Source organism: Megalops cyprinoides, chromosome 22, assembly GCF_013368585.1.
Source record: "Megalops cyprinoides isolate fMegCyp1 chromosome 22, fMegCyp1.pri, whole genome shotgun sequence".
Lineage (NCBI taxonomy): Eukaryota > Metazoa > Chordata > Actinopteri > Elopiformes > Megalopidae > Megalops > Megalops cyprinoides.
The window spans coordinates 18,553,275-18,578,738 of NC_050604.1; the positions used below are offsets into that span (position 1 = coordinate 18,553,275).

The 25,464-nt window shown below is 43.1% G+C and overlaps 3 protein-coding genes across 5 annotated transcripts in view; all 3 read left to right on the plus strand.

Annotated features, from left to right (window-relative positions):
- LOC118769839 (prominin-1-A-like) overlaps nt 1-12,231 on the plus strand; it is a 68,064-nt gene extending 55,833 nt beyond the window's left edge. The window contains exons 13-27 of one of the 3 annotated variants that reach the window (XM_036517183.1): nt 624-727; nt 1,510-1,594; nt 2,050-2,196; nt 2,640-2,711; nt 3,280-3,372; nt 4,047-4,064; nt 4,897-4,950; nt 5,508-5,588; nt 5,694-5,762; nt 5,928-6,017; nt 7,364-7,479; nt 8,714-8,734; nt 10,593-10,693; nt 11,756-11,790; nt 12,154-12,231. In XM_036517183.1, coding sequence (XP_036373076.1) covers nt 624-727; nt 1,510-1,594; nt 2,050-2,196; nt 2,640-2,711; nt 3,280-3,372; nt 4,047-4,064; nt 4,897-4,950; nt 5,508-5,588; nt 5,694-5,762; nt 5,928-6,017; nt 7,364-7,479; nt 8,714-8,734; nt 10,593-10,662 — 1,020 coding nt within the window. In that variant the 3' untranslated portion in view covers nt 10,663-10,693; nt 11,756-11,790; nt 12,154-12,231. The other 2 variants (XM_036517184.1, XM_036517185.1) reach the window with 2 other exon arrangements.
- Nucleotides 12,232-15,651: 3,420 nt separating this feature from the next.
- On the plus strand, nt 15,652-16,561 carry LOC118769346 (fibroblast growth factor-binding protein 2-like). The gene is made up of 2 exons (XM_036516378.1): nt 15,652-16,352; nt 16,511-16,561. Exon 1 carries the CDS (start codon nt 15,652-15,654, stop codon nt 16,342-16,344), a length of 693 nt encoding a protein of 230 aa, XP_036372271.1. The 3' UTR covers nt 16,345-16,352; nt 16,511-16,561.
- A 4,904-nt stretch (nt 16,562-21,465) lies between these two features.
- LOC118769895 (fibroblast growth factor-binding protein 1-like) lies at nt 21,466-22,746 on the plus strand. Its single transcript, XM_036517283.1, has 2 exons — nt 21,466-21,539; nt 21,791-22,746. Exons 1-2 carry the CDS (start codon nt 21,474-21,476, stop codon nt 22,487-22,489), a joined length of 765 nt encoding a protein of 254 aa, XP_036373176.1. The 5' UTR covers nt 21,466-21,473; the 3' UTR covers nt 22,490-22,746.
- Nucleotides 22,747-25,464: the final 2,718 nt, after the last annotated feature.

Sequence of the window (25,464 nt, forward strand, 5' to 3'; positions counted from 1 at the left end):
TTCATACGTGAGCAGTTTAATGAGAGCAATTTTCCAGAGAGTACATAAGAAATGTCCCACCTAGAATCTGAGCTTGTGGCCCTCAGGTCCGGGGGGGGGGGGGGGGGGGGGGGGGGGGGGGGGGGGGGGGGGGGGGGGGGGGGGGTTCAGTGCCCAAACCACAATGCCACACGGCTGCCAGCAGTTTTATTAAATGCACATCAAAGTGCAATGACAGGAAGAGACACCGGCGCTTCCTTTCTCAGTTATTGGGACAGATATTTCCACAGAGTTTTATTGAGTCTCTTCTACACGGGCCTCCTCTCTCCCATCTCATCAATGCTGTTGATCTTGGCGTCTAGCAAATAGCCATATAGCCTTACATAACACTCAACACTGCTGCCGTTGTTGGACATGAGTAGCGTTTGACCAGAGGATCCAGGCAGAGCTGGAAGAGGCATGGAGAGAGAGATCTGTGCCACAACTAAATTTCGAGTCCTGCGCAAGAGTAATATGTTCACAGTGGGTGCAGTCTTTCCATACAGCATGAAAAAGTCAATTAAAACTTTGCTCATAGTACAGTTAAAGATGCGTTATTGCTTGCTGATGCTACTGTTTGACACCTGATGTGTTGCTCTGGATAGATTCTGGATACCCCGTACATGGTGAACCCGGGTGTGCGGAACGTCCTCCCAAACATGCTGTTTCAGAAGCCAGACCTTGACCTCACCTTGGAGAGCGTGTACATGTAAGATACTTTGACCTCACCAGAGAGAGTGTGTTCTAGTAAGATACCTTGACCTCACCGTAGAGACTCTGTACCAGTAAGATACCTAGGAATCACCATGGAGAGCTGCATCTCACAAACACCTGAGACTGTACTCATCACAATGCACAAATAAAATGAGTAATGAGGGCAAACTGGAAAAAGCAGAATGTCCCAAAGGGACTAAAGGAAAGACATGTAGATGGTGTTTTAAACTTTTTATACAGTATTATTATTTATACGCCTGTTCAGATGCACATACACATACAGAGAGACCATCAGCACACGTTATTGCAAAAAGAGTTGAACTTAGAGCACCTATCTATGGCAGTGGTCATACATATAATGCATTTCAATGAATTGCATCTTGTCTTATTTTCCATTCTCGCAAATGGAAATTTGACAGTTCAAAAGCTCAACCTTGGTGCCCTTAGGAGTATGGCTGTTGCAGTCTGGGAAATAGAGAATTATAACCAGAGCGGAAATCTGAGTTTGGAAACCTTCCACTTCCAGCCTGCTTCACCAGGTGGCAGTAGTGGAGTCTTCATGCACAAAATGACTTGCTGGCTGTCTATCGATCTGTCCATTTTATCTGGACATGCATCCCATTGTGAACTTTCAGTCAAATCTTTCTCACTGTAAAAACACAAGTGGATCGCTGATCTGTCTCTTATTGTCTGCCGTTTCTCTCTCTTCCCCCCCCCCCCCCCCCCCCCGAACTCTCTCTTTTTCTCTGCCAATCTCTCTGTCTCTCTCTCTCTTAGTAACTGCAAAGAGAACAGAGGTCTCTATGCTGCCCTGAAGCTGGAGAATATCTTTAATGTCAATATCTTCATGAACAACACTGTGGTGAGTGTCAGGGCACTCCATCCTCATGAAAGTGTTATGTGTCCTCACATGCTCAATTTCAGACCATTCATTTGCTACCCAATTTTTACACATTTACACTACATTACATTACTGGCATTTAGCAGATGCTCTTATCCAAAGCGACTTACAATTCATTTACAAGGTTATACCTTTTACATGTTATCCATTTATACAGCTGGATATTTACTGAGGCAACTGTGGGTTAAGTACCTTGCCCAAGCGCACAGCAGCATTGTCCCAGCGGGGAATCAAACCAGCAACCTTTCAGTTACAAGCTCTGCTCCTAACCACAATGCTACACTCCCAGCTCTTTTGCATCAATATGTAAAGCAATATAGATTATTCCCCATTGCCAGTATGTGCATGCTTGTACAGAAACAGGGGTACACTCTCTGATTGCCATGTCATGCTGTTTTTGATTCCTGTGTTTCCAGTACACTAAGGATATGTCCAAACTGTTTGACGAGGTCAAAGTGGACTTCAGGGGGGTCGTTCTGTTGGAGACTGCAGGGAGAGAGAATCTCATGAATTTCGCTAACTCGGGCGTCGGCGAGATCAACTACGCTGCCTACCTGTCCGAGGTACAGGACACCACACATGCAGCCTCATGCTGAGATTCTCTCAAGGGGAGCCGTGTATGATCTACACATACACAGTGCATATGCATGCATGCGTGTGTGTGCGTGCGTGCGTGCGCGTGTGCATGCATGTATATGTATGCATGTGTGTGTGCTATAGACAATTTACTATACTGAGTACTATACTATACATCACTGAGTTCTGGTCTTTTACTATATTCAGCTAGCAATGGTCACCATTAAATTCTCAGCCTGAACCATTATTATTATAGGGAAGTTATTTTTGCATTGAATTGCCTGTAGGACATGTTTTACTGGATTTATGTTAGTGGGAAAAACTGTCAGACACCTTCATTAAATATGACATATGCCTGCATACACTTATGTAAAGAGATTTGTATATTTTTGTATTCTTGTATGAAAAATTTCTGTTTGTTTATTTGCAGGTCAACAAAGGTGTAACACTGGTGGATTTGTTGTCATTTGCCAATGAGCTGGAGGGTCAGGCAGACCAGCTGGTGAGTTCATTTTCAATCAAATTAAGACAAACTGTGTAAGTAAACTGTATCAGAATAGGCATTTTATCCACGGACTCCCATTTCCCCTGTTCATTAGATATAAATCGCTCAGTTTGATTTACACTTTGTTTGCACTTTGTAAGAGGGACTTTAAATAGATGTTTACTTTTCTTATCAAAGCTGGCTGTATGCACCCCTGCCGTTCGTGAACACTGAATAGGTCTGTGGAAACTTTATTTTTTTAATGGTCTGGTCTCACTGTTGGGTTCAGTTTCCCGAACAGGCCTTCCATTCATCCTGGAAATGTTTAAAAAAAAAACAGCGGGAGACCTTACACATGTGCCGAGGATAACTAGGACCTTTTAAAACGCTGTAGCGCAAATTGCGGACTATACTGCCAGGCCATGTGCCTGTGGTGGAGTCACGTTTCGGGGGGGGGGGGGGGGGGGGGGGGGGTCTGTCCGGCCGCGGGGGTGCAGAGCAGCCCGGGGTGTGGCTGATGCGCGCTGTTTGTGTCTCCCATGTCTCTGTCCGTCCCTGTCCCCCTTGCCGTCCGTGCCTCCGGCAGCCGCGGGGCGCCCTGGAGAACGCACTGAAAGGTCACGCCAGCAGCATCCGACAGATCCACAGCCAGCAAGTGGTCCCCATGGAGCAAGCTATGGTAAATCCACCTTCACTCTTAAGCAACATCTCCCCAGCGCCCGGTGGGGTAACGTTACAGACCGAGGGGGGAAAACGGGATCACAGCAGAACAGGAGCTCAAGTAGGGTGAAGCCGCCATAATCTGAGCTCTCAGAGGGGGACGTGACCCCAAATCTACATGCCTGTGTGGAATTCCCCTGCAATGCAGCCACGCATGTTCAAACCCGCACAGAAGGGTGAGGGGTAGGCCCGAGTAGCTGCAGGTGTGTCACGGTGTCACTGCAGTGACCACTAATGCAGAAAACTGCAGCCAGCTGGCAATAGGCAGACAATGTATGAATGTACAGGAGCTCAAAAGAACCGATGCATGTGAAAAATCTGACATAAATACAAGAAGTTAAATCGCTCTCACCCTTTTTGACAGCGATGCTGTGTTTCAAATGGTCTAAGGTGACTTTGTCATCACACAAAAAGAGATGTGGATTCCCTCTGTTTGCTGTGTTAGACTGTTGCTCACAAAGCAACTAATCATAATACTAATGTAATAATATTCCAGTTTCAATATTAATATCATTGATATATATACTATAAAATAGCTATTCAGTAATGGTATAACACTACACTTATTGCAGTTGAAGTCTCTTATATTTCTTTTTTTTTTAACTTTCCTCATGCTATCAAATGGCTGTCCAGAAATATGTTAGAGCAAGGGTAAGCATGTGTCGCCAGTGTGAATGTGTTTGTCCCTAAAGGAAGACATGATCTCCTTCCCTGTTCTCTGAGTGTGGTGTCCGTCTGTGCCCTGATATGTCATTGTGTCTACCTATACAGTTGTGTGTTTTGAAATGGATGCTTTTTAACTTAGCAGTGGCTTTCACTTCAAATGAGCACAGCTTCACTCGAATACATGAATCAAGCCACATGTCCTTCCAACACTAATTCAATATAAATTAATGTTTCCAGACATTTCAAATATTCAAATAACTCATCAACTATGCATCACGTTGTACAAATTTTGCGTCAGCGTTTCATCTCCTAGGGTTAGCCGTACTTTCCAAGCTCATTGCTTGCTAATTTGAATAAGGGCGTGTCCCTTTCCTCTCAACACACATGCGTCTCTGATTGGTTCAAATGCCTCCTGTGGGGAGTTTATACCAATCAGCAGAGACAGTACATTGTGTGTGAAGAGACATGGAGCACACCCTAAGTGTTGTAAAGAACCGTTGCACATACTGTAGCCAGTTCCTAGTGTAGTGTTTCACAAAGCTAGACATCCTGCTGGACTCTAGGAAACCGTTCACACCACCACCGTTCCCGTGTTCATTGTCATGCACTCCAGTGTAGTTGCGGTGTTCTGGCTGGAGTTCAAATGAAAAATGCAATGCTGTATGCAGTCCATTGTCAGACTTCATCCTCTCAGTGCCTATCAAAACACAGTGCTTTGCCTATTGTACTTACCCCTGACGTTATGCTCCTGCAAGTATTTCACTGTTCATGCAGTTCATGTTTTTTGTACCAATGACATTTTGTGTTTGTCTTACAGAGCAGCCTCAGTCAGAGTATTCGGGTGTTGCAGAGGTCAGCCACTGATCTACCTGTAAGTGTACAGCGCACAGACGCTCCCGAACTGCTGAGTTCGGAGTTCCACGGAAATGCAGAGCTGTCACCGTTTGTCTTTATTGCATTGTTCAGTACCAGCTCATCAGGAGGATGCCGTCAAAGCTTTCAAATGCGCTGAGGGTTACACTATGAGCAACACCCAGGGAAAGTATTTGGTTGGACAACACCAACCATGTGTAAATCAGGCTTTAAAGGGCCTTTTATGTGGGATGTGCTTGGTATGGTGCATTCAGCTAAACCCTTTCCCTGGGGTTCACGCTCAGACAACCTGTTAATGTATTTCCCAGAAAACACTTATATTTTCAGCACCTGAAAACTGGATATACATAGAACATGTAAAGCAGTTAAGCTGTTCTCTGCAAGAAACGGACCATTTCTGTGGTGTTTGTTAAAAATGTGTCATTAGGATAATGCCAATGATTAACTTGTTTGAGTTGTTGGCCATCATGCACATAGTGTTACTACTGTGGTGTGATTTTGTCAATGCGCATGAGTCAGTGGTTCGTTTGGTCATTTTTTTTTCCTGTTGTGCAGAACAAGATCAACCACGTATTGATTGCCATTGATGCAGCGGAATACCTCATTACCCAGAATGCATCATACGTGGTGAAGCAGGTACAGTAGCCACGGTGGAGTTGTCATTGAAAGGCAAAGTACAGTATAGCCATACAGTACATGTGGCCAGACTGGATACCATTGTGTGTCTTCCACCTTGTACAGGAAACCCAGAAGTACATGAAGAACATCGTGGGTTACTTCAGACAATATACAGACTGGGTCAAGACTTCTGTAAGTATTGAGTTTTTTTGTTTGTGTGTTCATGCGAATGCTTTGTACTCGTTCAGTCTCTAAGGACAGTTATTTCCTTTTGTACCCCCTTTTTACCTGATATCCAGGCACTTTTGTCTATGCATGTGAAATTTCAGCATGTGCCATCTCTAATTATCTCCCCAGCTGGCGATGGAGGTAGCCCCCTGCAAGCCAATCAGCAATATCCTGGACAGCATGGAAATCGTGGCTTGCAGCTTCATAGTGGACTCATTGGTGAGACATAAAGGCCCTTTTGAGATCATTTTGAACCCCCCTGGGGCGTGGGCTTGCATGTAGCGGGTACAGTGTGTTCGCAACGGTCACTCAACTCACTGGACAGAGCACTGGGCCGAACAGGTCCCGCACTGTTTACATACAGGGCCCCAAGTGCTCTGAGGCGGAAGAGAGCTGTTTTTGGAGGCTAGGGCTGAGCCGTAATGGTTAATGTATACGAAGGCTGAAGGGGGAGCAGGGGGGGCTGGTGTGTGTGTGTGTTCATGTGTGTGTGCATGCATGCATGTGTGTTTGGTGGGAGAGGGGGTTGGTGGTTACGGGGGAGTGGGGCTAACCCTAAACAATGCCATATGTGTTAGCGGGGTCCATCTCCATGTTGCTATTTATCCGAGTCTCCAGCCTCCACAAAAACCTCAGAATTTTTTTTTTTTTAAAGAGCATTTCAAAAGCCACCTCTGGTCCCATGTATGTACTGTATGTGCTCCTGTCCCCGTGGAATTAAAAGGGGAACTAAAACAAGCTTATATTAAATGTGCACGTCTGTCCCGTCCACAAGGGCGCCTGCATGTACCGTGGGTGGCGGGAAAGGCCTTCCATGCAGTCGGGTGGAACAACCTCTCTGCTGATTTCACCTATGGCTCTGAAAAACAACACCATTGTCCTGGCAGGAAGCCCACAGACCTATAACACCAAGCAGACATTAAGCGATAAGTTCAAGAGGGCCTGCTGAGAGCTATAATGTTTGGGAGATTTGTTAGATTAAAACATTTCGCTTCTTGGAAGTAGTCCAGGTTACAGGATTTCCCCAGATGGGGTGAGATGACTGAAATTCCCTATGTGATACAGTCAGTACAGTAAAAATTCCAAAGTCAGAAAAAGGAAACGCTGCCTAAATGTGACCAGGTTACCCAATACAAATATAACCCTTACAGTGGAGGAAGAATGTTCAATCATAGATTGATTAAACCATTTGAGACTTCCCAGTATTAGGTATTTTAGCCATGTACAGCCCTTTGCTGTATGTAAATAGACACAACACAATGGAGTAGTACACAGTGTTCTAAACTCTGGTTCATAACCTCTGTTGTGGTATCACCGAGCAAGGCCATTTACCTCACAGCATACACATGTCATGAAAAGTTGGGAGCAACACAATAATGCTTTTGCAAGTGGTTGTCTCGGTAACACCAGCCTCTTCAGCTTGTGTAACTAGTTGTTTCTGTAACAACGACATCTCAAGCTTTTGTATGGAGCTATTTTGATGACATTAGCATCCCACAGTTTTGTAGCAACAGTGTGATTTCATGCCTAAACGTTTTTGTTCTTTCTTTATTTTATTTTCTCAGAACACATTCTGGTTTGGTCTTGGCTGCTGTGCAATGTTCCTGATACCCAGTATAATATTCTCAGTGAAGCTGGCCAAATTCTACCGCAGAATGGACACTGAGGATGTATATGATGAGTAAGTACCCCAGTCAGGGCCTTATTCACACTAGTTCAGCGTTAATTATTGTGTGCTTCTGCTGTGCTGGGCTCTGTGGCTATAAAGATAAGATGAGCCTGAATGAAGACTCAGAATTTGCACCAATACATTAACATAGATTAACAGTTTTCTTGTCGCAAGTTATCATGTTATTTACTTGTGATGTTGCAGTGAGGAAAAAGCCTTTAACTTAATGAGGAATGAGATACAGTAAAGCATTTGTTAGCTGTGATTTTTTTGGTGCTGCTCTCCTTTCCTGCAATCATTCCTTCCCTCCCTGTCATTGCCCCCATAGTAATCACTGCCCTTCTTTCTGTCCTGTTTCTCTATTACTGTGGCTTCCCCCATACTAATCAATATCTTTATGCAGTCTCTCTCTTTCTCTGTGATTCTTCTGTAGTTATGTTCATATCCCAAGATTCTCTCTTGCTGTGATTTCCCCTACAGTATTCAGTGTCTCTCTTTCTGCAATGTCTCTCCTGTTGTGTTTTCCTGCAGTTAAATGGTATCTCCTTATTGTCTCTCTGGCTGTGATTTCCCCTGTAGAAATCAGTATCTCCTTATTGTCTCTCTCGCTGTGATTTCCCCTGTAGAAATCAGTATCTTCTTATTGTCTCTCTCGCTGTGATTTCCCCTGAAGAAATCAGTATCTCCTTATTGTCTCTCTCGCTGTGATTTCCCCTGTAGAAATCAGTATCTCCTTATTGTCTCTCTCGCTGTGATTTCCCCTGTAGAAATCAGTATCTTCTTATTGTCTCTCTGGCTGTGATTTCCCCTGTAGAAATCAGAATCTTCTTATTGTCTCTCTGGCTGTGATTTCCCCTGTAGTAATCAGTATCTCTCTTCTCTTCCTTTCAGTTCCTCTGTCTCAGGGACTTGGCACTTTACTTTGTGATAACCATTCCTACAGTTTCCACGTCACTTTCTCCCTTTTTCGTCTCTCTTTCACTCTCAGTATCATTTTATGCACTTTGCACTTTATGGAAAAAAAATCTAAAGCATCTTCATTTCACCTTTTATTTGCACTCTTGGCGCACACCTGTTTTCCCTCAGTTTTGTGAATGAATCAAAAACATGCAACTCAGAACACCATCACTAAGTGTCTTGGTCAGATAACGATGTTGACGTGAGCATTTACACAAGCTATTAACCTTTGGTTCATTTGTTCGCAGTGAACGTAAATTTAATACTTTACCTTTTTGTATCTTTGTAGTGTGACAATACCCATGAAAACGTAAGACATTTTTCTCTTTTTTGCTTTTCCTCATCAATTAAATTTCACACCTCTTGAGGTTTTATATATATGACAAAGGATTGTTTGCACTCAGTGTTAATTTCATTGACTTTCGTGGTGCTCAGTTTAACTTTAAATTCTTGAAGTAAGTATTTGGTGGAAGGTTTGGCTTTTCTTTGTCTACTCTAACTTTCATGATTTTTAAGACAAAATTGGCTCTTGATCAAAAGATAAGGGTGCTTATAATATATTAATGTAATTGCTTATCATATACTTGCTTTATACTTAATAGTACATTAATAACAGCTGTATAATAACATGCTAAGATTTCTATTTGGATCGGTTTATATAAATAAATACATATTAATTTCTGTAAAAGTGTGACATTTATATCCATTCAGTGTGACATTTATATCCAAACCAACCTATTTTATTTTCGTCACACTGCAAGTGCAACTTGCAGACAACATTGTTTTTTTAAATTCCTTTTTGTTTACATTTTTTATGTGGGATGTTTTGTTACAGTATGGAAATGGGTAATAATGGTTATCATAATGAACATTTACAAGGTATTCACAACTCTGTAATGACAAGGTAAAAAAAAAAACATACAGAAATATTCAACTGCATGCCTTTTTGAAAGTGGTAGCTGGGTGGTTATTGGTGGATTATAATGAGGTGTGGGGAAATGCATGTTTGGATGGGACTGGAACCAAAGACACGCTCCTAGAGGTGAGCTCTGATTGATTGACTGCTCTGTTGGACCTCCTGCATGGGGTTGTTTCAAGGGATGTTAAATGTGTTATATGAAAGTACTGATATTACAACCGTTTTTTAGTGAAAACAGCAAAAACAAAAAAACTATTCTTAACAAAGCTCAGAGTAGGGGGGAACAACCGGCTTTGGGTAGAATATGGAGCCAAACATTTTATGAAAACATAATTGGGAAAATATTTGGCTATAATCTCCGCTTCTAAACTGAGAAACATAGTGTTGGAGACAAGAAATACTGTTGCCCAAAAGGGTGTTGGAACAGTGAGCTTGCCAGGGTTTAAGCGTTCACAGAAAGGTGTGGAATTTAACATCCCCATTTGTCCATGTCTGTGGAGTCTGATCAGCATGGCATTACATTTGCAGTGCTACTAACACCTTGTATCCTGCACACAATGCCCCAGCTTGCACAAGGCAAGATCTGCGTTCCTCCTCCGCGTGTAATGTCTTTAAAGCTGAGGAGAGTGACCGCGCCTGAGGCATTTTGTGCAGATACTGTTGTATGCATGTCTGCATGCGGGCCTTCAGACTTACACTAGTTGTGCTTCTGACTGCTCGACCTCCGCAAAGTACTTCAGCTGTCTGTGGGGGGGGGGGGGGGGGTTCACGCAACAGTTCAAAAGCAGAAAGCGAACTAATCCACAAAGCACCACTGGAGCTTGGGTCATAACTCACAGCAGGAGCTCTTCCTCATACAAGCCCTTAAGGAATGAAGTAAAACACCACAACGGTGCAAGTATGTTAAATAAGAATGCCAGAGAGGCTAACGACTGCAGCTCCTATGTGTTTTATTTAAACCCCCCATAGCACATATTCTAACAATGGCAACTCACACACAAAGACAGCCGAGTTCTTTGACTTGAATATCACTAAATCCACGGCTACAGAGCATGCGACATCTCTGAACCCCCCAGTTCAGCACACTAACGTGTGGCTTCAGAAAACAATGAGTGCTTTGTGTGTGGAGTGACATAGTGCATGCAATCCTCTGATAAGCTAGAGAGGGACTTCCTGACGGGGTAAGAGAGGGGATTGTGAAATGGCCTGTGTTGAAATCTCACCTGGACTTGCTCTCGTGCCGCTTCAGCGTCCCATCCTACGACACCATGAGTAGATTTCCGCGGGCCTCGGCGCCCCCACGCCACGCGGACTGGTGAGACGGAGGCTCCTTTAACCAGGTCCGGCAAGGTACCGACCGCGGCGCCACGCCCGTTTGGACGTCTCTCTCATCCTCCTCTCCACGCCGCCCTCCTTCCCGCCATTCATGACGGGATCTACTTTGTTCTGCATCCATTCTGTTTGTCTGTCTTCGTCACACACTGGCTTAGCAATGGAAGCAGCTCGGCCCATGTGGCTTCAGCCGAGCAGATACGTTTTTTTTTCGGCTGTCCTGGGCTGTGGTCCTTTCCTCTTTTCTTGTCTTTTCTGTGTCCTTCTTTTACTTACTACAACGCATCCAACACGCCTGTTGTCACTTTCATCCATCCGCCTCGGTCGTCATTTTCACCCATCCACATCTGTCATGTTCATGAGGCTTGTTGGTCTTTGCTCACGAAATTCATTATAACAAAGAAATTTCAAACAGGAAAATGTAGAGCAGGCTTCCAGCTGCTCGGAGGCTGGTGTGGGAGTACATTTTTCATGTCTTTTTGTTTTACTTTGTTTGGTATTCAGTGAAAGGTCTTAGAAGTGTATTTTTAGTGTAGAGAAAATGAGTAACTAATAAAACCCACCCTTTGATGTTTATGATTTCACCAGCCAACCAGAATCATGTTAAAGGTAGCTCTGTGGAGTGGGCTAAACTTGCCCGTGTTAAACCAGAGCTAACTGGTCTGAAGATAGCCACCGGGGTTGTTATTTTTAGCCTGCCATTTTGAACCTGAGACAGAATTAGCCAGTACAAATCCTCTCCTGTTTCCCCACACCCACAGCTGCCCCCCCCCCATCCCCCCCATACCCCCCACACCTCCTCTCCCTCTGCATCCACCCATTCCCATTGCTTCATCTGTCCTGTTATTATTTTCTCATCGACTGTTTCTCCTGAAGAGCATGTCTTCCTCACTGCCAACTTACACCCATTGTTCACGAGCCCTCCCAGCTGAACTGGGAACATAAAGACGTCCAAACCTTGAATTGCAAAATTATATAATGTTCTTGTATCCCAAGTATTTCAAACAATGCAAAGAGGTTTGGTAAACTGTGGTGTTGGGTTTATGTCCTTGCCTAACTCTCACCCCTATGTTTTTGCAGTGGTATGGAAACCTGGAACTGAAATGCCCTTCATGGTAGGTTGCAGAATTTGATCTCCATCTCTTCATTGATGACATCATTCACCTTTCTCCTATGTGGTGGCAGAGTATGAAAGTCATTAGGGTGCTAGACTATGAACCGGATGGTTGCTGGATTGAATCCAGAGTGAAGCAATGCTTGTTGTGCCCTGAAGCGTGGTGCTTTTTGTGCCAACTTCTTCAGTAAATATCCAGCTGTATAAACTGCTGCATAATATGCAAATGTATGCATGTCACTCTAGAGAACAGCTGTGTTGCGCTGCATACCTGATGTTTTGTGAAACTACACTGTGGATGTTGTTAGCATTGTTAATGGCAGAGTTTTATATTGATACCCATTTTTTTTTTCATAATATACAGTTTCCAGAGCTTGGACCAAAGAAGCTCCAGACAGATATCCAGACTGCTCCAGAACACCACCAGATGGACTTTAGGCATTCTGTCCCCCTTTGTAGACCATCAAATCAAATCAATGGACACCAACTTTTCAGCCACAGCTCACACTGCCCAAACAGCACCCCCTTTTGCCCCTTTTCAGGGGCACAGTAATACCAAACATACTGATAGGTCTCTCATGGTGTGGGTTTTTTTTTTAAATGGATCAGTTTTTATTTCTAGATGTTTAAAATGGCAAGGAAAAAAACTTGAAGCTTACTATAGTAGTGCTGTCCCTCACTGCACTCACATCTGGCAACCACACGGTACGTCTACAGTAACAATCGTCTATTAATACTCATTTTCAATTCTAACAATATTTACACGTGCAGTTCAGCAGTACAACTAATTGTGTAAATTTTGTATGCTTTCAAAACTTTGGGAGTTTTATATAATTTTTTTGTTAATATTTGTTTTATAAACCATGTCCTTAGTTGTTTCTTTCTCTTTTCTTTTTTTTTGTGTGCATTGATGTTTGGAATACAGCCGTAGCCACAGTTACTCCTAGTCTCTGGTCTCTTACAGTGTTGTGTCAATGAGTTACACAAGTTAAATTTTGCTGCAGAGGATGTGACGCATATAAGCTGCACATAAAATGCAGCTTCATTCAGACAACGTCTTGGCGCTCTTTTGGATTCAGTACGTATTTCTTACTGGGCCTTTGTGTTTTTATTTGCGATTGAAGCAACAACAAAAAAGCATCATATGTGTGAACATAATACACTTAAATTAATATAACAAGGCAACCTACAGTAACTGATTACACCAGTGAATCAATAACCGATTGTTGCTTTTTATATAAATCCATTGTAAGATGACTGAAACGATCCCCTTCCTCATCTTGAAATTACTGACAAAGTCTGTCAAATCACTGATAGAAAAAAATCGCATCATAATGAAAATATAAACATTTTGATGCCAGTTTTCAGGTATCTTTTCAGAAACATGCCATAATATTATTCTTACTCTCAGCAGGTCAAGTGAATAGGTATAAAAAAATAATGCTAAGTATAGATGCTATTCTGGAATTATTTTCCTATGAACCGCTCTTACTTTCAGCCAATCTGTATATTTAAGGACTCTTGTAGTGGCCAAATGTTCAGAAAAGAACAAATGTTCAAAAAAGAAGTTCAAAGCCAAATTCTACTTCCAGTGCTGACCTCAGGTCTTTTATGGCCAATGAAGTACATGCAAAAAATAAATGATAATAATCCAATATACTTCTTTCATTCCACTATAGAAATGATACTGAGGTTGAAACAGGTATATAGCCAAAAGTAACAGTAGCGATAGCATCAGGAGCAAGGGCATTGCATTGTGGGAAGAATCCATTGGTTCACTGGTTCTGTGTTGGATGATCACATAAGACACAAGTCACCCCGGGGGAGGGGGGTGTTCAGCAGGTGTTTATTTGATTCCCTTTTACATGTCTGCCTCCTCCTTTTTCCATGTTGCCCTGGGAAGGGGCAGTCTGCTTAACTTACAACCTGTAAGAGATGAGACGCCACACTCTGTTCCAATGAGTGCTAAGAACCACAGCTGATAACCGTAGATATTTTTCACCAGTGTAAAACCATAGGCGTTTACTATAATGTTGGACGTGTTTAGGAATGCACAACTTGTGAAATAGCTCTTTATGAGTGTGGTGATAGCTCCCACTGGAAATGTGTACCATTGGACAGCTGAAGGTGTAAAAATTGTGAATAAAGTTTCCAATTTGGTGTGGTGTTCCATGGATTGTATTTGTCATATACACAACACATTGACATATGTCAATGTGTCAGAAAAAAAAATTCTGTGAGAATGTGTGTGTGTGTGTGTGTGTGTGTGTGTGTGTGTGTGTGTGTGTGTGTGTGTGTGTGTGTGTGTGTGTGTGTGTGTGTGTGTACACATAAAGTGGTGGCATTTTAAAGTTTTTTGGCGGTAGAGGCTGGGTAGATGGCATCAGCAGGACTTCACAGGAAAGCTAGATGCGAAGTAAACACATTCCACAAGCATGGGTATGCCAAATATTTCATTTTAAACAAAACAGCAGTGACCTACCTTTTAATCTGTTATTTAATTATAGTGCATTAATCATAAGCCTCCATGTGGAAAAAGTGCAATTTTAAAGTTGCACCAGGGTTCTCTGAGGGTATTAGAAGAACAGAGGGACAATACTATACTATATAACAAAGAAATGTGTCAAGGAGTAGGGGGGAATAGACTGGACCAACGATTCAAAGAATGTCTGGTTGCTCTTTGCCTCAAAACATAAAACAACCTAAGACTCCTGAACACTCCAGACACATACATCCGTGAGACTTTTCCTTTGAGCCTAAATCTGCACAAACAGATAACCAAAAGAAATCCCACTTGTCTTGGCAAATCAATTTTGAAAGGTGGCGTGGCGTGATGTGTTGGTATCCTATAGCCCTGCGCCAATTAAAATGCTTTTTTTTCTTCCCTGTGAATGAAAGGGGCTCCTAGCCCTCTCGCTTGGCCAGGGTCCACAGATCATTCCCGCTCGCCTTTGATTCCCCTCGACGAAGCCGGCCTGCTTCCGATGTTTATGTTACAGACTCAGTGTCAGTCACAAGCAGCTCTTTCTGTGCCCCGCTGGATTGATTGCTAAAAAAATAAAAGTCCTGAGGGGTGCACGCCTCACACCCTCTCAAACGTCCTCTCTGAGTCCGTCCTCCGTCTCCCACTGCACCATGTAACACATATGGAATATTTCCAAATAAGCAACGGCATAACGTCAAAGCAGGTTCTGTTTCACTCCATGTGTGAATTTTTTACCCGACCGGCAGGACTGCTCTCTTTGCAGAAAGTTCTGAATGAATTTGCCACTTTGGATTTTTGCACAGATTACTCAAGAGCACTTTAGTCAGTCTGGGTTTGGTTGAAGTGGTATTTCTGCACAATATTGCATAATTATTTATGTCATATTTCAATGTAAATTCAGTCCATATGCTGCAGCATCAGTACCCATAAACACTGTGCAGTGCTGGAGCAAATTCAGCCTCCTAGCAGCAGCTGCCTGGAGTGAATGAATCCAGGCCAGGTGAATTGCTTTCTGTGGTTTCATTACACGAGACTGGTCCTAAGCATCAATAGTCAATGGAACACTTATGTAGTAGGTGAGATTATATAATGTCTCATGAAGGTTAAAACATTTTGCTTTGGGGTGTATGCACCCCACCTCCACCCAAACCCCCCCCCAACCCCCTTATATGTGCTGGCAGCTTATTTGACAGTGCCCATGCAATCATAAATTATAGTCATATGGCAGAAGGGCAGCTTTCCCCTGCTCCTCAGCGGCGGCCATTTTGGCTCACCTGAATGCCCTCTTTGTGCCCGTGAGACGATAAATAGCAGGCGGGGACCCGTGGCCAGCCCTGTACAGGCAGAGAGACTCGGCCACTACCGTCGCAGTACACCATGAGGGCTCGGGCCAGTGCGCTGTTGTTCGTCGCCTGCTGCCTGTTGGCAGCGCACGGCCAGAACGACAGCACCAAGAAGAGCATCTGGGACGACCCCATCAAGTTCAACACCAAGGCCCAGGACGCCTGCCTCATGCACGTCTCCGGCCAGGGGGACTTCACCAAGCTGAGGATCTCCTGCCGGAACCAGGCCAAGTCGTACTACTGCGACTACCAGGGCAAGCCCAACTTCTGCCGCTCGTACAACAACAACCCTCGGCACTACTTCACCCAGATGATGTGGGAGCTGAGGAAGCTTCAGAACGCCTGCCAGGGCCCCAAGGTGATGAAGGCGCTCATGTGCAGGAAGGCCCCCGACGAGGCCCAGATGGTCTTCGTCAGCGCCTGGCCCAAGACGCCCGCCGCCAAGCCGCCGGTCAAAATCACCTTCCAGAAGCCGCAGCAGCCGGCCAAGCCCACCACCACCAAGCCCGTCACTCAGAAGCCCGTCGTCCAGAAGCCGCAGCCGGTGCCGCCCAAGACCAAAGTGACCCCGCCAAAAAAGACAACCCCCAAGCCCACCAAAGCCACCACCACTCCCAGGCCGACGGAGCCCAGTACAGAAGGAAAGGCGATTAAGCTTGCCCAAGAGTACTGCTGGAAGTCCCTCCAGGGGGTGTGCACCTACTTCATCAGCTGGTTCCACAACTAAACACACAGGTGAGTCAGATCACTCATGCTTTTTTCATGTCTTTTATTTAAGAATGCATTATTAACATATTATGCAATACCATTTTGTTTGTATTTATTGATTTGCCAGTGATGGCTTTCTGTTTTAAGCACATCTTCGATGCTGAAGACTTTTTTCTGTTTTGTAGGTGTAAATTCCCTGCAAAGAAGACTTTATAAGTCACACTTGTACTCAGTACATGTGCTTACACTCGTACTCAGTGCTTTAAGGGGAGGAAAGGATCCATTAATAGATAAAAGCAATATCCGATCATCTGTTCATTAGTTTGACATGTGGCATTGCTGTCAATAAACCATCTTTCCTTTTCAACAGTTCGTAATATGTTGCTATTGTATGTTCAAACACTGTTACTCTGATATACTGTTAAAAATTTTTTATAAGGTGTAAATTAAGATATTGGATCTTGAGAAAATCGTATTTGAAAACATACTTTGCAAACAGAAGGTGGTAGGGGTACCGGAACAAAATCCTTTAAATTTGCCTGGCTTGTTTGGATAGCTGGATATTCATATTGGAAGAAACAATATTTGGCTTGAATGTAAATCTTACTGAGTAGACCACAGGACTAAAGTTCACAAAGACCTAATAGCCTAGTATGTTAAGTTGTCCAAGCAGTGCCAGTTTGTATATGGTGTGGTTTCCACAACTCATGTTAAATGAAGAAAAGGAGAGGTGTCTTCACGTACACTCTACCACGGGTTCACTGTATTTCTGATTCAACATTTAAATAGTGGAAAAAAAGACATGTATAATGTGTTCATGCACATGTAATAAACATAGATTGGTTGATCAAGCCCTTTCATTGTAGCTGTCATTTCTACACAGCCACCTGAGGCAGGATAGAAGCATTATGGACACGCAAACCAAAACACAAAAGTGGTTTGTAGAAAGTGTGGTGGTGTGTGCAAAAGCAGTGAATACCAGCCTTGAAAGTCCTTCATGGTTTGGGGTTCACATCACGGTCTGGTCAGCATTCCCTTGTTCCCACCCTGTGACCCAGTGAAATACATGCCTCTTGACAATGGAAGCAAAGTTTTTTTTTTTAACAACATAAAATGTCTGAAGTTACTATAGCAGTGTGCAATGTAGAAGATGGGCAGCAAAACCATAAATAAATAAAAAATGACCAGTTACCATTTAATCAGCATATTGCATGTGTGCACTTTTTTCACTAAGCATGCAAATATTATGTATTTGTTGTGTGTGTATGCATGCCTCTCTTCCAAAGTCATTTCTTACATAGGTTGCACAACAGGCTTGCTAGTTTCATGTGATTTTAGTCTGTCTTACGCAGTGCTGCATAATTAAAATGGTACAGGTGAATCAAATTTAAACAGTCAGGGATAGCTATTAAATGCCCTTTACATCATATAACAATAACAGACATAGTTTATTGTGCAGATTAAATACACAGCTGTTGGAAATTATGCGTGTGCATGTGTGTGTGTGTGTTTGTGTATATGTCAAATGAGTATGTCAAATATGTCAATAAAATAATTCAGCAATGCCCCCTCCCCTACCAGCCCCCCAGCCCCGCCCCAAGGATTCAAAGGCAGGTTCCCCAAGCACGCCCCCACACTGCTGTCCCAACAGATAGCTAGATATACATACATCAAAGGGCCCGCATGAGACACATTTATTTTTAGGTGCCCAGCGGGCTGGATTATATGGTCCTTGGATTTGTGTGTCTGTCTGTCTCCTTCTACTGTATTTATTTTCTTCCTCTGAACTGTCTTGCTGTTAGATGATGTATATTTTCCCTCAGTTACTGCTTCGGAACTCCCAACCTCAGCATAACCCCCATCTGCCTTCATAGCCCGAGTATTTGCTGGTGTCGGCCTCTTGCCTCCTATATGACCGTTTCTCCCCACCACATGCTGTTCAGAAATGCAAACACAGACATCCCACTGTGCACCTCAAAGCACCGGCACTAAATCACCTGTACTTAACTTTTGATCTTTTTTAACCACTCAAGAAAGTAGTGCTTTACACTGGCATAAGAAATAATCGTTTGTAACTGCATTTATCATGATTCTACAAAACAGAAATTTTCCCTCTCAAAATATTACTGTACTTTACAAAAAAAAAAAAAATGTAAAAGGCGACATCTCAATTGTGTTAAATGAGAGAAGGAGAGTTGAAATGCAAAAATATAAAGCTCCGATTGTCATTGACAGTCTACAAAGTGAGGGAATAGAGGATAACAAACCACCAAGAGGCACTCAAAACTCAAACGAAAGGTTGGGTCTTTGTAAAAGAAAAAAATGCAGGCGATAGTTTAGCTCCCCTACTGTCCAGCAGGTGGCGCTGCTGTACAGTGAGAGTCGAAGACTCTCAATGGTAGAATTTTCAAATAGAAAGTGCATGCGTTTAGCAAAACTCGCCATACTTATACTGCAAAACGTTCCTCAGCATTCTTCAGTCTGACCTGTGCGTTCTTGTGAATAAGCACCATTGGTGCAGGTACAGCATCCTTCAGAACATTCCTCTTGTGCATTTGAGTAAGTTCTATCACGATCAACCAAATGATTGTAGCAAATCTGTGTTTCTCAGCCCTGATCCTAGGGACCAGGTTGCAGGTATTACTCCTAAATGTTGTTGGTTATTTCAGATTGAGTGAGTTTAACTGAATACTGATGTGGATTTAGCTGGCATTGAGTTATCAGTTCATTTGTCAATGAAACACATCATTGCATGTATATTTGCACTACTAACAGGTGAAAGCATCCTCTCCTCAGTTTACATTGGTTTTTCCCTCTTACACAATCATTATAGAACACACATTGTATCCAAAGAATATGATTAAGGTCAATCATTTGTTATGGAGACCTGGATGTTACTTAATTAGAGATAATCATGTCAGACAAGTGGCAAAAAAACTTTGTTGGCATAGAAAAGAATGACTTTAAATTTTGTTTGTTAATGAACACCATCTCACTTTAAGCAACATCTGTCAGACACAGTAGACCAGATGAACATTAAATTCGAAGCTCTGATAAACCTATTTATCTTAGCAGGAACAAATACCAGGGCACACAATCAGTTGTCAGGACTGCTGACAAAAATGACTGTACACCAGTGCAGCTATAGACATATATATGTAATACAGTTGAAACTGGGCAAACCTGTTAGATGTTAAAGTTGTGCTTTCTAAATAAAGTGATACTTTTAAATAGGCAGTCAAAGAAAATACATGGACAAGGTGAGCCTTGTTAATGAGTCACTATACATACTACACATTTAACATGCTAGCTTCCTAAAGCTACCCAGGATCGAGTGACAGCATTGCCTTCACCCCTGAATCTTCACGTGAAAAACATCATCCTCTGCACTCTTTCAAAATTTATGCATTAAAGCCTGCAGAGGATACCACCCGTCACTTACTTTACTGTAAAGAGAGCATCAAACCCCAGCCAATGCCTCAGTACGGGTTCTGTTAAGTCTAAGTTCACTTTATGATTACCTTTATATCACAAACAATAAAAGCACATACACATTAACCTTTGTATGTTGAGATTATAATGCTGCAGTGAATGAATGAATGACTTATACGGGGATTCGGAACATAAAAATTAGCCTGCATGACAAACCATAAATCATCTCTGCATAGTGTATGTAGCAGTGCTGGCCAGTGACAAAAATACATCCTGCATAGAGATTCAGAGGACGCACCCCATTACTCTATAGGCTATTTTAGATGCAGCTATGGGCCTTATCTGTCTCCTTCATCCACTTAAAATTCAAAGCCACTTGCATTAATCAAATGCCACTCATCTAAAAAAAAACCTTTGCTACAGCAGTCTGTAGTTTGTCAAAAAGGTGATACAGTAACAATGATGTAATACAGTAGTAGCGTGTCAGCGCCATGATGCTAAGTGGGTGCCAACCCCCAGTTTAATAATGAACTTGGGAATAATCCGTATCCAGTCTACCAATAATTTAAACAGAGACCAACAGAAGCGTTCCTATACTAGACAATACGGACTAGTGAGAGAAGTCTCCGTGTAACAGGGACACAAACGAAGAGGGAAGTGTCCTGCTTCAGGAAAACAACTTCCACTTCTGCCGCGCGTTTGTGCTTCGTCTCTATGAACGCGCACAATAATAAAATATTGAACAATGCGATCACATGGTGGAACTCGAGTGCTACCCAATCGCACGCTCTCCATCCTCAATGGCCCATCAATTCATTATACCATGGTGTTTTTTTCAGCCACTCCGGGCTGCATTCCTCAGGTTGCCATGGTGAGCGCTCGGTGAATACACCAAGCCTACTACGGGACGCGCAGCTGCAGTTGGGCTCCTATTTTAATACTGTTGATTCCTGCGATGTTAGCACATGGCAATGATTGTACATCTGAAGGCTGCAAGGCTGGCACTGATTTACGGTTTCAGTTTTCGTTTTAGGGAATGGGATGAAAATGCCCACCTCCCCCGCCCTCCAAAAAAATCAAAGGTTTAATATCCACGGCAACATGATAGAAGTATTACCCCGTGAGAATACATCTATGTAGCTACATTCGTCATTTAACGTAATCTGCATGTCGACGCAGCGTTGCTATCACCGTTTATAAGTTTCACGTGGGGCAATTAAAAAAGGAAGTTGATAAACGTCTATCCAATACTTTGACCTGCAAAACTGATGAGGTCTTTATATGAAATACTACATATCTCTATATATATTTCGTTTGTTTATGTGCCATTTGCTTTAAACTCACAGTTTCAATAAAAAAAACAAGCACAAACGAAAGATTTGTGAAAGGTTTAGACACGCGTGGCCAGAGCATGGCGCTTTTGGTTAGAATACAGGTTTTCTAGTGACTGCGTTGCGCCAGTTTAACATAAAAATGCGGCGTGCACGGCGGCGTGCATTCACGATAAAGCCGTTTTTGGCATGTCATATCAGGTTACCGAGGTGTCTCTTTGTCCGCCCCCTTAACATTCCTGCAGTTGATTCATCGGCTTGGGTATACACGTCTCCAGCATCCGAGCCTCCTAGGCGCGCGGTATGTGTTGCGGAATGCATTGTGTTGTAAAAATCTGCGGAACGGGCGGGAGGTGGGCGTGTCGGAGGAAGTATAAATGCCACCATGCTGCTACTTCAGGTGTACAGGAGCGACAGCATCCCTTGTACGCACGTGCTTCTGCGGCTACTGGTAAGTATAATTTACTCGGTTGTTATATTTTAACTCTCACTACAATATTTAATGAAATGATCGATGTTTTTTTTTTTTTTTGGATCAATTAACAATAACCAGTCAATGGTTATTGTTAAGTGATTTATGAAAACTATCTAACAAACAAGTGTAAACAGCAACTTTGGAATTTTAAGTTTCTCTCAATTAAGGGGACAGTGCAATAAAATCAATGTGGAATCCACTAAAATATTTTTATTCTTGATTCGTAGGTTTCCTGTCGTGATTGGGGGAAAACACACGAAGAGGATATGATGATCTTAAATCATTTCGCACTGGTCCTCCTTATCGCCTGCGTCGCCCAACAGGTCTTGGTCATCAACTGCGAGAAGGGTCAGGGAAGAAAGGGAAAGAGAGATGGGAAAGGGAAAGACAACGGAAGTCAAGGACCTCCACCGGCGAAGCCCCCGGTCGCATCCACAGGCAGTGAGGGCCAGGTCGGAAAGGGGGCTCTGAAAGGGAAATTCTCCACTAAAGACAAGACGCAGTGCACCTGGCAAGCCAGCGGACAGGACAGGTTTACCATCGCCGTAGTCTGCGAGAAAGGAGGGGTAGGTTTCAACTGCGAGTACACCGCAAGACCCGCAGCCTGTCCCCAGTACGCAAGCGGCGCCAAAACGTACTGGAAACAGATCGCCCGTGCGCTAAAGAAACAGAAGAACATCTGCCAGGACGCCAATACGCTGGTTAAAGCTGGCATGTGCAAGAAGGCACCCAGAGATGCGCACTTCAAGCTGAGCATCAGCACGCCAGCACCTCCACGACCAGAAACCACAACGCCGCCTCCGTCGGATAATAAGACGTGTTCAGACAAAGCCGATAAACAGAAACTGGCCGAAGAATATTGCAGCAGCTCCTGGGTCTCCCTGTGTAATTTCTTTTTCTCCATGATTCAAAACGAGGACTGCTAAGTGTTTAACATTTCCTTGTAAGTATTCGATTCCTCCCCTGTTCTGAAACGCTTTGTTCCGTGTGATTGATCGTGTTTTCTGAACTTCTTCCATGCCGCAATTTTGACGGGGGATCTAATCTTTATTTTCCACCGATTGTAAATGTGATGTTTTTTTTAAATGCAGATATGAGACATGATGTTAACTATAACTCTGTATGAAACTGCACTGTTTTGAAATTACTTTTGCCACAATCATTTTTACACCGTTTACCTTAACTGTGCTTAAACTACACTTCTGTATTTATGTTGTAAAAAATACTAAAATAAAATATTTTTTATTTAATGTCTTTGCATTGTGCGTTTTGTGCCAAGAGAAATGCAGGCTGTGTATATAACCTAAAGAAAGTTCCTTATTAAGCATAGAAATAGTAGCTTATTTTTAATTACAAATGCTCACATGACATACTTGCATACACTTCTGTTAGATAAAATGGAACCATTAATTTTCACGCTAAACCATTCAAGATCATGCCTCTGCATGACCAGCTTTGGCACCAATTGCTAATGACATCTTAACCACTCTCACTCATTCCTATGGTTACTGGATCTTTTTGGAGGGGGGTACAATTCATCTTGCATGTATTTGGCAGCCTTCACAGAGGAATGTGGATATTGGCCGAGGAGATCCATGGCCCGTCAATGACATAAAGCCTACCCTCACATTCAGGAGCCCTCCGCCTTTGTGCGCATGTCTTTGCGTCTCTATGTGGGAAATGACTGACACTTGAACCCCTCAATGCCCTTGCACACACAGCCTGCTGGAGACAGAGATTTACTCAACCTGGATAAATCATGGGAAAGCAAATACGCGGGCACTCTCAGTCTGTATGGGTTTGTGCATGTTAAATAGGCGCATCCCATGAATAGGATCACTCTGCAGCGAAGACGGCTCTGCATTGCATTTCGTGGTATGCACGGTTTTGTGTTTAAACCAACCAGCTTCTTACGATAAGGTGCGGTAGGGATCTCCATAGTTTCTCACCTCCCAAACTGTCCCCTGCCTTTCTGTACTTTTGCTTCCCCGGATTCAGTATAGATGTCCTACCATTCGTCTGGTGAAACTGGAAGGATAGCTTAGGTGTGACCAAGCAACTGCAGGCTATGCCTCGTCAGAAGGATATTAGAGTTTCAATTCAAATTTATATATCTATCTGAGCTTGCACGCTCAAGGTGTACCAAGGGTTCAGAATAATCTGGAATACCATCACACCGGGATAGATTACAGGTCCTTCAATATAGATAAGGTAACACAAGAGGTGCGTGACGCCCCGGATATCCCCATCAGGTGTGTGTGTCTCTTTTCAGGGCACAACATTTGAAAGAGGGAAAAAAACTTGGCATATCACTATCAGGAAGTAATCAGGTGAAGTACCTTGGCTCGGAGACGCAGGGTTGGCAGTGAAAACATGATTACAGTCCCACATTTAGTCAGCGCATACTTTTGCAAAAATCACAGAGGTTTATCCCCTCCGCACTGTAGAGTAAGTTCTAACAAGCTGGAAACACGATCCAATCCCTTATGATCTTACGTGGTCTCATAAAACACACATACATGCATGCTCACACACACACACACACAGAGCTGAATCACTCCAATACATCAGCTTTACCTTACAGCTTTATGTGAGGTGAAAGTTTCACGACGGCACAGATCTCACATGCACATACATGATGTGAGATCTGCAGCTGATAGGAAGTAAGGATATATGAGGCTGAAGAGCCATTCAACCAATAAAACACAAAAGCAGTCAGAGAACTAAGACATTTCTCCACAGGTCTGTCTAATTATCTTGCTTCTGTTTGTCTATCTGTCTGCCTATCTTATCTGTCTGTTGATCTTATGTCTTTCTTTCTTTCTTTCTTTCTGTCTCTTCATCGTTTGTCCGTCTGTCTCAGATATGTGGTTGATTAGTGAGGTGGATTTCAGAATTGATTCTTGGTAGGGCTGCTTATATGTATAACCTGGACAACACACCAAATCATTCAGCACCAATGCGGATTCATTGCTTGACCAACCGCGTGTCCTCTGTCAATACGTGGCATTTTAACTGTCGGATTCCCCTCCTGACACTGCCTGTCTAAACTGCTGTCTGCAGCCGCACAGATGACCCCTCAGACACCTCGGAGTGATCCTGCAAGGGTCAAGGTAACATAATGACAGAGACCTAACACACGGTGCTTCTTTTCAAGACAAAATTCTACTCTGACCTCTTTAATTAGTCACTCTGCTCGTGCCTGTGGGCATGAAGTACTTGCATTCGGCTCATAAAATAAGCGACCGGTGACAACGACCGGGAGCACATTCACCACTTTTACTCACTCCGTTATTTTATAGTAAACCGAAAAATAAAATTTCGCAGGTGAATAATGTATTTCTTTGATCAGATTCCTTGTGTAATCTTCAGGAGGACACATCAGGAGACAGTCTTTTTTTTTTTTCTGGAAAAAACAGTGCAACAGTGCAATGTCAACCTTGCCCTAGACGTTCCCGTAGACTCCATTATTTTCAAATGACAAATAGTTACACACAAATGCTTATGTTCTTTCATCGTCTTAGAGCTGCCCACCGCTACTGCGCGCAGAAAAAAAGCTCCTCAAATTATCTGGTAGTAAATTACTGCTGTCACATTCCATCACCTTTCATCTCCATCGAGGCCCCCAACCTTCTCCACGGTTTATCTGTCTCGGGCAAGCATGCACACGATCCACAATTGTTCCGAATGGGAAAAAAAGTCCCTCCTGAGTCCTCTCACTACGTCATATGTACAAAACAAATTGTGTGGTGGTGAAAAAAAAAAGCGTCCGAAGAAAGGAAATGCAGATAATCTGATTATGTGTGGTTTGGGGCAGTTTGTGCATTTTGTGTCTTTTTTTATGTGGTAAAAAACCTATTATAGATTGTTTAGTGGAGTGTGTACCTTGGTAGCATGTGGC